The sequence below is a fragment of the Pollicipes pollicipes genome, unplaced genomic scaffold (genome assembly GCF_011947565.3).
Source record: "Pollicipes pollicipes isolate AB1234 unplaced genomic scaffold, Ppol_2.1 Scaffold_4740;HRSCAF=5597_pilon_pilon_pilon, whole genome shotgun sequence".
Lineage (NCBI taxonomy): Eukaryota > Metazoa > Arthropoda > Thecostraca > Pollicipedomorpha > Pollicipedidae > Pollicipes > Pollicipes pollicipes.
The window spans coordinates 2,093,562-2,106,685 of record NW_023596545.1 but is presented as its reverse complement, the minus strand read 5'-3'; the positions used below and the strand labels follow the sequence as shown (position 1 = coordinate 2,106,685).

General features: G+C 54.9%; 1 protein-coding gene across 2 annotated transcripts in view; it reads right to left on the bottom strand.

Annotated features, from left to right (window-relative positions):
• Positions 1-616: 616 nt before the first annotated feature.
• LOC119098807 (sushi, von Willebrand factor type A, EGF and pentraxin domain-containing protein 1) overlaps positions 617-13,124 on the bottom strand; it is an 82,537-nt gene continuing 70,029 nt past the window's right edge. The window contains exons 9-13 of one of the 2 annotated variants that reach the window (XM_037221851.1): positions 12,587-12,766; positions 11,168-11,350; positions 7,348-7,509; positions 5,754-5,835; positions 617-1,748 (exon numbers count right to left, since the gene is read on the bottom strand). In XM_037221851.1, coding sequence (XP_037077746.1) covers positions 1,412-1,748; positions 5,754-5,835; positions 7,348-7,509; positions 11,168-11,350; positions 12,587-12,766 — 944 coding nt within the window. In that variant the 3' untranslated portion in view covers positions 617-1,411. Of the gene's footprint in view, positions 1,854-5,753; positions 5,836-7,347; positions 7,510-11,167; positions 11,351-12,586; positions 12,767-13,124 lie in introns of both variants that reach the window. The other variant, XM_037221853.1, reaches the window with a different exon arrangement.

The window sequence follows — 13,124 nt, the reverse complement described above, 5'->3', positions numbered from 1 at the left end:
CCGCTGAGAGTGTGACATGGAACAAAGATACTATTTGAATGCCTCCGCAAAGGGCATTGTACCCAATGGCATAGCCAGCACTGATGCAATGGAGGTCTGGAAACCAGTAGTTTTGGGGCAGATTTGACTCTCTTTGTTTTTTAGGCATATGTCATTAGGCCAAAGCGGAAATGGACCAGAAACATTTACGGTGCGAGTATCTCAATGACTATGCTCACTATGTATGCCCAGCCGTGTATTCGAAGCATGCAGGGCTGGTCCTATGGTCATGAAAACAATCAACGGCATGCGTTGTTGGCTGTTCTCCACATGCGCTGTAAAAGATGAGAATCGATACAATCGCGAGAGTTAAACATGCAGGATGCGTTACGGTTTAAGAAAAACCCAAGGTTTGCGTGATGCCGCACTGAGCGCCAAGAAAATGCTACAATCAAACTAAAAAAAAAAAAACACAGTCAAACGGCATGAAACGCAGGGCACAGTGAGTTAAAGTGAGTTAAATGACATAAGTTACCCACTTAAATCTTCTTGAATTAAGAAAACTGCTTCCATGAGATCGCATCTGTTTTGAAAGAGTTTGCCGAATAACCCGTGCGTCGGTACGGAAAAACAACAGTTCCATCGAATTCGTTTATAATTGCGCTACATTCACCTACCATCTCATTTGCAATAAATAGTGCTGAATCACACGCGCAAACATAACGGAACACTCAGCTTACACAAATCAGTAGGCAATATCACATTTATGTACAACATCCAGCGTCCCAGTAATTGCCGAAGCGAAACACGACGCCACTGACCACATGATGCCTCGCGTACTCACGAGCTGATTAAAGGCATCGGACATTATCAACAACGACCAAACGTCTGGTCAACTCCAACATTTCTGACAAATGCGCGCAGGGAAGGATGCGTTGCGCTGATAATAAGTGATCATATTTTCGCATCCTGCTATACAAAGTTCTACCATAAAGATGTGTGTGGACAAGCTTCATTTGTAATGTGCTTTCTTGGCGGAAATTCAGTAGATCGTGAGAAGTTCAGCCCCACCTCATTCCTCGGTCAGATGGGGCCAAGTGCCTCACAGTGCGGTATACGACGCGGAAACGCACGGCCGACACAGGCACTGCGATGACGTCACGAAGCGGGACTTGCCGAATTCCGCGGCCCCTCCACACGCCGCGCCGCGAAACTCGGCTTGCCCGGCGTCACCTACGCTGTCCGGCGCGAGCGCGTCCACCACAGACTCCACGTGGGTGTTAACACGGCCCTCTGCACCCGGGGTGGGGCCCTCTGCGCCTTAACCACCCGCCAGCCCTCATCGGGTCTTGCGGAATCTTGCGACTTTGCCAGACATGGTTCAGGTTTTCTCCGCACAACGGCGTCACTGAGCCCGTATAGGTGGCGCTGCTCACTGCTTGCGACTGTGCCTTTCCGCGCGATCGTGCTCGTCCTTATGGTGGTGTCGGTGGTGGTGGTGGTGGTGGCGTCGCTTGTCCTCGCCACGGTACATGTGCGCCACGTCCGCCACGGTCAGCTCGCTGGCGTCGCGGTACATCTCAGAACGCATGGTCGGCTCTCCGCGCGACTTGCCACCACTTCCCGACTTTCGCTCCTGGCGTCCGCTAGACTGGAGGTTTTCCCACGCGCGCTTGTAGTACTTGTTCAGACCGTGGGTCTCTGACTCAGTAGAGTAGCTGCTGGAGTTAGCGTTAGGGTGCGAGCGGCGCTGATGATAGCCGCGGTTCCTGCGAAATGCGAGGTCACGTGAGCGGTCTCGTGACAGACCGGCAGGTCACGTGGCGGTCACGTGTGAGGACGGCCGCCGGAGAGTGCGTTACAATTCGCTCGACCTGGAAGCCAGAGAGTTAGGGTGGTGTTAGTGCCAGTCGCAGTCACGTGTCAGTCGGGCTGGTGCTAGTGCATGCATTAAAGCGCGGACGTCATGACGCATGACCGAGAGGGAGCTGTGCCAGCTGTGCCAGCTGTGCCCCTGGTAGCCAGGGGCAGCAGGGAGCGAGTGGTGAGCACGGTGGAAAGCAGTAGAAAAGAAGAGAGAAGAGTGGCTATCGTTTTGAAGCCCGTTCATATCTGTAAAATCTCTGGGGATACAAATTCACTTGGCAGCTCAGCTAGTAGAGGACCGACCCAACATCTGACCATAGCGTGGCAGACAGTAAGTTCGCGTACCAGGATCTTTGTTTATGCGTCTGTTCAATACGGTCAATGGTGAAAACTGGTAAGAAAGAAGCGGGATGGGATGAATCGGTCGTGTCGCAACATTACATGGCACTGCCACGGCAACGGACACCGACACAAATTGGAATTGCTCTTCTGAAGCATGGCTGTCTCGAAATTAAAGGGTCTTTGCCATGACTCGGAAGTCATCCTCTCCAAGTGTTCCGTTCATCCCTTAACAGAGTGCGGTGGTCGAGCCACCGAGACCGCAACAAAGGCAGGAACCCGCCACAGCTGTTTGCCGGGACAGCGACCTCCAGTGGGTTAGGTTCCCAGTTCCATTCTCTCCCCTTGTTCCGACTTCATTGCACAGCGTCTTTCCGCCCTGCATTTTTAATGATTGTAGGTATGTGAGGGGCTGATACCAAGCACGCTAAAGCCCTTTTTCGAGGTGCTCGTTTGATGTTGGACGCGAACGCATGTTAGAGAGAAATGGACCATTGTGGTGAGCTTGGACACCATCGACGCAATGTGTCATGACAACCATGGCTAACTGAGCCTCAAAGTGTCAGCATGGTGCATCAGAACCTTGCACGTGTTGGCCTGAAAGAACCCATCGCTTTTCAAGACGATGAGTTTATCGGACCGGAAGGAGTGCTGAGACATTCGATCATTGCAGGTGCCATCAGCAGAGGAGGTCAGAGGTCGACGACCGGACGCCCGGGAACCGATATGGGTGCTGGGTGTTGTAGAACACCTACACGAAGTCCAACCAACCACTTCTGAACCACTATTGGCTATCAATACGGAAGCGATTGTGATTTGTGAACTTGTGAGTGCCGTTGAATTGGTGCGCCGAATGGAACGAGAGCATACCGTTCTTTACCGTTGAGTTCGCCGTGCTGTCAATGCATCAGAAATAGTCATGCGTTGGCAATGTTTTAGTCGCCATCGCCGTTCATGAGCTTACAAAGTCGCGGTGCAGTGGCGTGGTGCCCCTCAAAACGGTCTGCCATTCCTTTAGCCGTGCGCATGCCACTGTGCTGTTGACAGACAGGTGCCGAAAGCTTTCTTTGACAAGAAATCAGGCGAATCTGTATAGCCGCACCGGCATTGACAACGAATCGCAGTGCTTCGGACAACGAATACACGTGCTTTGAACAACGACTACCAGCGATAATGCGTGTCTGTATGGGGCTATTAATCTCCAAGCCATGCTTATGACAATTTCATGAATCGCGCGGGCCCTGCTTGTGCCGGTGTCTCTCACACAATGGCCGTTTGGTTTCAGTACTTATCTCACCGGCTGGGGCTGGCCCGTCTCTATGCGAGTCCCTTGGGTGAGGCACGAGTCCGTCCCTTGGATCGGGAATGTGTCCATCGCCGTACGCATCCCTTGGGTGGGACATGAGTCCGTCTCCGAGCGCGTCCCTTGGATAAAATATGAGTCCGTCTCCTTGCGCGCCACTTGCTCCGGTGAAGCATGAGTCTGTCTCTGTGCGCGTCCCCTGGATAGGGCATGAGTCCCTCTTCGTTCGTGTCCCTTGGGTGAGACATGAATCCTTCTCCGTGCGCGTCCCTCGGGTGAGACGTGAGTCCGTCCCCGTGCTCGTCCTTTGAGTGAAGCGTGAGTGCTATTCCGTGCGCGTCCCCTGAACAAAGTATGAGTACGTCTCCGTGCGCGTCCCCTGAATAAAGCACGAGTCCGTCTCCGTGCGCGTTCCCTGGATAAAGCATGAGTCCGTTTCCGTGCGCGCCCCTTGTGCGAGACATGAGTGCGTCTCCGTGCACGTCCTTTAGGTGAAGCGTGAGTCTTGTTCCGTGCGCGTCCCTTGGATAAAGCGTGAGTCGGTCTCCGCGCGCGTCCCTTGGGCGAGGCGTGAGTTCGTCTCTGTGCGCGTCCCGTGCGTGCGTCCCACGTCCTCGCGTGTGCCGTCATGTCTTGTGCGTGCGTCCCACGGCCGAGCGGGGGCCGTCATGCGTCGCACGTCGGACGTAGCTCGCCTCCGTCCGTGTCGCGGCGCGCCGGTCCGTCACGTACCGCCGTCCGTCCACCCTCGTCTCAGCGCAGGTACGGGTCCCGCGCGCGCCGCGAGAACTCAGAGAGTTGTCGCCGGCCGGTAGTTTGGTCGGAGAAGGGCAGCGCCAGCACCGTGTACCAGCGCTGCGGCTGGGCAGGCGAGTCGGGCGGGGAGGGCGGCAGCTCGGTCTCCCGGACTAACCCGTCCGGACTGCGGGCCCGGGTGCAGCCAGGTCACGCTCCAGGTCAGCAGTCGGCCAGGGCCAGGCTCGACACAAGGTCAGGATTAGGCTCAGGGTCCGGGTCGACTCCAGATGGGGGGAGGTGATTTGGGGTAATATGAACCAGCCCTGCCTCTGGGAGGGCAGAGTTTACTAATGGCCCAAGATATGCAGCTTCAAGGGCTAACGTTGCCTCTAAGAGGGTCGGGTTAGGCGATGGAATCGGTGAATGGATCCAGCAAAGATCAGAAGATGTGGTGGGGTCGTCGTAAGATGACACGTTAAAAAAGTTTTCATGAGCGGTAATAGTTTTCAGATTGTAAGAATGTGGATTGACAACCGGGGTCTATGGGCTGAGAGGCTGGTTTCAATGTCAGAGCGACGCCATATATTTTCTACTCTAGAGGGCAAACGCGCGAATCGCAAGTGTGACGCTTTCAGCACGGGTACAAACGCTGAGACTTATATGTACGGGGTTATATGCAGGTGTAATGTTGGCCTCACATCACTCCCATCTAATTCATTCATTGCAGCAGTTGATCGTGCGTCCAAAGCAAGCTTATAACTTGAGCGCATACGGTACGCTTCAAAACGTAGCCGAAATATAGAAGCATATTGGCAGCGACAGCATGGAGAAAAAGTCAGAACCAGAGAGAAAGAGGGAGGGAGCAATATGACAGGTTCTTACAACTGCACGGCGTTTATACCACCAGAATCCAGTTTTGTTCGTACAGCAAGTACCCAAATGCCCGAGAAAAATGTGCCCATGGTACTACAGGGCGAATCATATGATATCCTGGCTTAAGGCTCTTATAATAGTAATACTGCTTTTGAATAATCATTAACGCAAAATATTCATGTGGCAATCTATCTCATCCATCAAACTAGCTTAATCGTTAAGAAGGTGTAGTAAAACAGTTGGCTCTTTGAACAGCGTTCATTCCACTTCAAATTTAAGGTTGCTGCTCAATGGTATTCTAATGAGAGGAAAAGCCTGGGAGAATAGCTACGAGAAAAGCAAAACACAGACGGATATAAGCCGGAGGCACCAGGTGGTGAAAAGAAGAGAGGGATGGAAGGAAGTCCTCAGTCATGTGTCATGTAACGTCGAAGCGCAGCAGTCGAAGCAAGCTACACACGGCACAAGCTGAGGCTTTATGTGCACGCCACCTCAGCAAGCTCTTAGCGTGGATCTGCACCGTAATCAAAGCAAAACTTATAGCGCAGTGCAGTTGATTTCCACATCTGACAGCTCAATTTACCGAAAAGAAATATAACACCAGGAGACAAAAATAAAATAATCTACAAGGAATGAGTAACAAGACGTTTCTCACCTCCGGATCAGGATCACGATGGTGGTGACCACTGCAGCGAGGAAGACAAATCCTCCGAACACACTCAAGGCAATGATGCCGCCTGTAATACACGGAATAGCGATCAGCAATCGGCAGGCATGGGGCACGCCAGGGCTGTTGACATTCAAATAGTGCCAACCACTTTATTGCAGCAAAGCGGTTCATACAAATAGCGTCAATCACTTTATTGCAATAAAGTGGTTAACGCAAATGGCGTCAATCACTTTATTGTAATGAAGTGGTTGCCGCTATTTGGGGGTGCATATTCATGCAGATAATGTACATTCACGAAAACTCGAAGTGTTTTGCTAGCGATGGTCAGGCGAAAATCCACCACATCCGCAGCTCCGAAGGAGTATGGTCACGCCGCACGACAAAACAGCACACACTCGAATGATGACCATCAACATGACAAACGTGCCAGCATCAAGCCGGAGACGAAAAATATCGGGATAGTTTATCATGTCACCACCGCCGTCAAGGTGGAATACGTCGAAACTAGTATGCATAACGTTAGTACAATCAATGAAACAAGGCTGAATGTACAGCAAAACTGATCAATTGCGTTCCAAAACAAGCAAACAAACATTTGATATCATGCTTTCTGAAAGCCTCGAGGGTAAACGTGCAATCACAAACATCAGGGAGGAATAGGTGCGAAAGGAGCACGTATGACGTAAGTACAAATAATAAAACAGGGCTGGACGGACAACAAAAAGCATCCATCACATTACGACAAAAGCAAACGAACTTGTCATATTGGGCTGGTAGAAAGGGCGGTGGATGACCGGATGTAACCACCTGTCGAACGTTCAGATTGATAGACCGTATGCCTTATCGTACAGGTCGGATGCTGATGGCCTGATTGCCATATCGTGAAGGCGGGCTACTGTCAACATGTATGCCGACTCGTATCGCAGAACCAGGCTGCTTCACGCGTGCCTTTCAGCCCTGAACTCTCTTCGGGTTTCCCCTGCGTCTGCTGCCATTGGACGGCCCGCTCCCGGCAGCCACCGAGAGCAGCACTAAAGAGAGGCCAGGACCAAAACGCGCGCATGTGGCGCGCCTACTCTTTCCAGAACCGCCCCCGCGGTATGACATACAGGAAATCACTCCAGAACACAAGTATGTCTTTCCTCACGACCTATATGCTCCGCTCAGGTCTTCACCAGCCATCAATGCACCGTTCTAGTCCCCATTATTTACTCAAGCACCAGACACCGTGACTCACACGTATCGGTTAAGTCTCCACGATCAACGATATTAAACCCCCCATTACTCACCCTGCACCACACGAATCCCTACGATCCAACCTCTTCAGCCCCAACAGATACGTAGCTCGGGGAGGGGGAAGGGGGAGGGGTGGCGATGAGCCACCCATGAGCCAAGAAGTGTACACCACGGATCGAGCGACTTCTCCGGAACTCGGTCCAAATTGCAGGAGTTTGTGCGACTTGTGCCCTTCCACTCCTGAGGAGAATTCCGACCACGCGTCAGAGCCCCCGGCCAATTCCATCACGATTCGAGTGAGTCACCTCTCACCGCGGGCCGCCACAGCCAGCCCTTCACTCACCCATGTGCAGCTTGGGTCCGGTCGAGCGTTCGTCGAGCGTGTTGGCCGGCTCTCGCACACCGGGCGCGTTCTGCCGGATGTTCACCGTGTCCGGGATCTCGTTCTCCTCCGGTCGGCCGAAGCTGATGACGCCTGCGCCGGCCACGGCCACGGCGTCTCCGGCTGCAGGCGGCGTTGACTTAGACGGGGCGCCGGCGGGCCGGGCTGGCGCCGGCGAGGGCGGCAGGTGCGGGCGGGTGGGCGCCGGCGAGGGCGGCAGGCGCGGGCGGGTGGGGGCGGGCGGCGAGAGGCGGGGGCGGGTAGAGGTGGGCGGCGGGAGGCGGGGGCGGGTGGAGGCGGGTGGCGGGCGCCGCCGCGAAGGCGTGCGCGCGGGCGGACGTCGGCCGCCGGACGCTGGACGCTCCGGTACTGGCACGGCCAGTGAGGGCGGCGGCCGACGCCCCTCGTGGTGGACCGGCTTTGGGCGGGGGGTCGTCTGGGAGGCGACGGAGGTCGCAGTGGGGGAGGCGTCATGCGGCGCGGGTGGCGCGGGCGGCACGGTGGCCGGCGCTGGCTCCGGGTCGCTGGACTCGGAGGGCAGCGGCTGAAGTACGACCACAAGCTCCGGTTGACCGGCGCCATCCCCGAGTTCGCTGGGCATCGACTCAAGGTGGCTGAGTTCTGGCTCAGCTTGGATAGGAAGTTCCTCGGGAGCACCCACGGGGTCCGGAAGAGACTCGGAACCTGTCAGCTGGACCAGGGTCGGCCTGAGCTTCCGCCTTCTCGTAGGCCTTACAGCCGGCCTGCTTCGCGCGGGGACCTGAGGCTTCTCCCTCTGGACCGGAGCCATCTCAGTGGTGATATACTCGCTCTCGAAGGGCACGGTGGTCCCGGCGTCTGACCAGACGTCCGTGCCCGGATCGGCCACGGTAGACGGGGGCAGGGTGGGAGACGGTGACTCCGCGTCGGTGGGGCGGGGCCCAGTGACCTGCTCCTCCCCCTCCTCCTCCTCCTCGGCGGGGGAGGTCGTCGTCACGACCGTGGAGGCAGAGTTCTCTCCAACCGGACGTCGGCGAGAAACAGCGCCCAGCCGGGTGGCGGTGGCGGGACGGCGCGAGGGAAAGACGAAGTTTGAGGGCCGCGGCCGGCGGCGGCGCAGAGGACCCTGACCGAACGCGAGCCGCGGCCGGGAGGAGGACGTCTCCGAGTCGACCTCGGCCGCCGGAGCGTCGCCGGCCGGTGGGTCAGTGTTGGACGGACTGGCAGGCCGGCTGGGGCGACTGGGGCGACTAGGGCGGCTAGGGCGGCCAGGACGGCCAGGGCGCGGCTGGAGCCGGTTCCGGATGAGGGTGAGGCGGCGGGTGGGCACCAGTCTTCCCGGCCCCGCGTCCGGCACAGTCGGGGCAGGCTCAGTGGGGGCGGTGGGCTGCGCGGTGGAGGTCGGAGTCTCAGTGAACTCCTCCTCGGGCGAGAGCGTGGTCGACTGCTTCCGGAAGATAAAGACCCGGCGGCGCTTCTCCCCCTCCACATCTTTCACGACCACCCTGTCTCCGGGCAGCACGGTGTACGGGGGCGACGTCGGCCGGACTGTGGGATCGGTCGGTTCCGGAGTGGAAAGCGACGACTCGTCGTAAGCTATGTCGTCGTAGAGGGGGTCTTCGTAGGTCGGTTGGTCGTCGGCCGGCCGGTTGGGCGCGGAGAAGCCGGTGTATTGTCTCTCCTCACTCAGCTCGGAGGCCGCGATCACGAGAGGGTCGTCGTCGGCAAGGGGGGTGTCAAATGTCGGGGCAGGGTTGGTGCTTGTCGATTGTTCTGTCTCTGAAAGTCGACAAAACGGGAGAGAAGCGTGAGACAGAGTCGTGCACAAGGCTGGTCCAGTTGTCTGCTAGGACGATAGCCAAAAGCAAGAAAGGCTCAAATCTACGGCTCCGCGGAATGCACACCGACACACTTGGACCCTTTTAGTTAACTACCACGGCAGCAGCAGGAAGCAAGAACAGGCAAATTAGCGCATTTCAGTTCGACCCAGGACAACCAAAATCACAAACGCATTGCGCCCAAACGTATTCATACACACACCGACACCTATACATAGATATATAAACCCTCATTAACGCACATATATACATATATATATATATATATATATATATATATATATATATATATATATATGCATATATAATGCATATATATACATATATATATATATATATATATATATATATATATATATATATATATATATATATATATATATATATATATATATATATATATATTTATATATATATATATATATACGCATATAAATGTGTATATACATATGTATAAGATATATGTATGCTTTGACAGACATGCGACACGAAACTAAAGTCTATCTACATGTACTCGTATGTACATTGAAAACACCAACAAAAACAGCGATGACGCAGAAGCAGCGCGGATTTTGTTTTCAATAGTAGTGGAAAGAAAAGACAAGAGGCTCCAGGCGTATGCAGACAGACGTCAGAAGTACGAAGATGTTGTGCTGTTGTGGAGTTCGAAGAAGTCAGGGTTGTCATGGCCGGCTGTCAGGTCTGATGCCTTCTCCTGACCAGTTGAGGTGTCACATTGCGAGGATGCCGCCCGATAAACGGAGGCAGGGCATGGCGTAGGCTGTGAGGATGACCCTCGATAAACAAAGGCAGGGCATGGCGTGGGCTGTGGGGATGCCGCTCGATAACGGAGGCAGGTCATGGCGCGGGCTGTGAGGATGCCGCTCGATAAACGGAGGCAGGGCATGGCGTGGGCTGTGAGGATGCCGCTCGATAAACGGAGGCAGGGCATGGCGGGGGCTGTGAGGATAACCCTTGATAAACGAAGGCAAGGCATGGCGTGGGCTGTGAGGATGCCGCTCGATAAACGGAAGCAGGGCATGGCGTGGGATGTGAGGATGACCCTCGATGAATGGAGGCGGGGCATGGCGTGGGCTGTGAGGGTAACCCTCGATGAGTGGAGACAGGGCATGGCGTGGGATGTGAGGATGACCCTCGATAAATGGAGGCAGGGCATGGCGTGGGATGTGAGGATGCCGCTCGATAAATGAATGCCGCACATGGCACGGTTTGTGGGATCACATCAACGGCTGTTCCTATGTAAGATAATTTAAAATAACTGCGATGAATGCGATTGACTTTAAGTACGATGGCATGATACGTGAATATAAATTTACATAAAGTTTGGGTCACTCGCAAACATGTTTTTATTAGGCTAGTGTCGTAGTGCCCAAGAAAACCAGCGTAGCGGTCGTCAGGACCAGTAGCGTAGCCATGCCTTTGATGAACAGAGGTACGAAGTTACCATTCTAACATCGTAATCAAAAAGAAAACACCGAATAGTGCTTAGTAATCTTTGTTGTGCGGCCATTTAAAACATATTTTAGCAAAAATAATGCCTTGTTGTCAATGCTCACAAGGTCTCCCATATCAAGAATGGTGGTAAACGGCGCCGAATTCCCCACACAACTTCAGGTGACTGGGCCTAAATGTAAAGTGGAACAGCGCACCCATGCGATACGCCATTTCACGGTAAGCCATTCCGTAACAATAACGGAGCCCCCCGATAATTTACGATCTTTGGTAGATCAAGTATGTAACATTTTATTCTACCTCTTTTCATGAAGGTCAATCACTCTCTCTGCTCTTTCTTAGCTACGCTAATGCTCGTGACGTAAATGTTGCACAGTTCTTTGCAAATCAATGGATATTTTGTTAAGGATTTCCCACGCTGAAAGGCACTGCGCAGTATCATACAACTATTAGTGGCCCAACGTTCCGCCAGATGGCCGTAGTAGTCGTACCTCGGCACACTGGAGGCTCCTGATTGTAAGTCCCGTCGCGCATGCAGCGGAGCGTGCGAGGCCCGGTCAGGGTGAACCGGTCATCTAAGCAGTAATACTCCACGAGGGTGCCGACGATGGTCGAGTTGGTGGAGACGCGGAAGCCGCCGTTCAGAATCGCAGGCGGCTCCTTGCAGAAGACGGCTGTGGACGAAGAACGACACTCAGATATGGACCTCTCATAGTCGGCGCGAGACATTTGCTTCGCCTACCCATTCATAAGGCTGTTGGGAGAGAATGCGTCATGTGCCGCGGTTTTAGAATTGGCACTCCCGCAGCACTGATGCGCAGCGAGCCTCTGCTGCATTGCCACAGCCGGGTGTGCGCGCCACTGAACGCGTGATCGACCTACTTCCCCGTTGACCTGATATTGCTTGCTATGTGCACACTGCCACATCCTTTTGTTAGACAGCCGCCATGGGAGCATTCGGCGTTCGGGAAAAGGCTGAAACACCCTGATGTGTTCGTGCAACGGTGCGTAGACTTTCACGGAGCAGCAGCACGCAACAAGGAATAGGATCGGAAGCCATAACCATCGCCAGCAGCGTGTCGACAGCCGCTACTTCGTCTGCGGCTCGGAGAACCATCTAGGACCGCTGAGTGCGAGAACCCGCCTACGTTTGCAGTTCAGAGATGACCCACAGCTCGCGGCGGAGGAGGGCTGCCCGAGTTCGCGCAGAGCGAGAAGACCACGTTGCAGTTCAGAGATGACCCACAGCCCGCGGTGGAGGAGGACTGCCCGAGTTCGCGCAGAGCGAGAAGACCACGCGCACTCACGGCGGGAGATGACCATCTATGTTCACAGAGGTGGAGCAGCACGTGCGTTCGCAGAAGGAGAGGACCAGTTACGTTTGCAGCGCGGGAAAGGAGCACACACACACCTTCACAGATGGAGAGGACCATTTGTGTTTGCAGAGGAGGAGAGGACCACCCACATGCATTCGCGGTGGGAGAGGACAACTCACGTTCGCGGTGGGAAAGAACAACTCCCGTTCGCAGCGCGGGGGAGGACAACTCACGCTCGCAGCGCAGGGGAGGACAACTCACGTTCACAGCGCGGGGAGGACAGCTCACGCTCGCAGCGCGGGGGAGGACAACTCACGTTCGCAGCGTGGGAGAGGACAACTCACGTTCACAGCGCGGGCAGGACAGCTCACGCCCGCAGCGTGGGGGAGGACAACTCACGTTCGCAGCGTGGGAGAGGACAACTCACGCGCGCAGCGCGGGGAAGGACAACTCACGTTTGCGGCCCTGGGGAGGACTACTCACGTTCGCAGCGCGGGGTAGGACAACTCACGCTCGCAGAGCGGGGTAGGATAACTCACGCTCGCAGCGCGGGGGAGGACAACTCACGCTCGCAGCACGGGTAGGACAACTCACGTTCGCAGCGCGGGGGAGGGCCACCCCAGCGTTCGTCGACGTCGCAGATGAGTTCGTTGCGGCCGACCATAACGAAGTCCTCATCGCACTCGTACACCACCATGGACATATAGCCCCGCGTGTCGTTCACCAGGCTGTAACGGCCGTGCTTGATGCTCGCCGGCATGCCGCATTGCAGGTCTGGGGAACGTCGAGAGAGCGGTCGGTGAGCAAGCTCGCTTTCTAGGGAGCCGGCGCACGAGAGTCGGCAGGTCGGAGCAGCTCAGGTCATCAGGTGATGGTACGTTCCCCACACTCCACGGTGCAAATTTTCCTCGTAATTGTCAGTCCTTTGGTCTGTACTTGTTTGCAATTTTTGACTAGTTATGCTCAGCATCTAAATGCATATAGAGCGTATAGTGCAACATGCGTTTTTTCTCAGAAGCTGATCAACATCACATACCACATACAGGGCGATTTTCGCTTCGATGCATCATAACTGCTTTGCACTCCGGGGAGTTTGGCGTAGCAAGTACGGAACGGACACGGCTCTCCCACT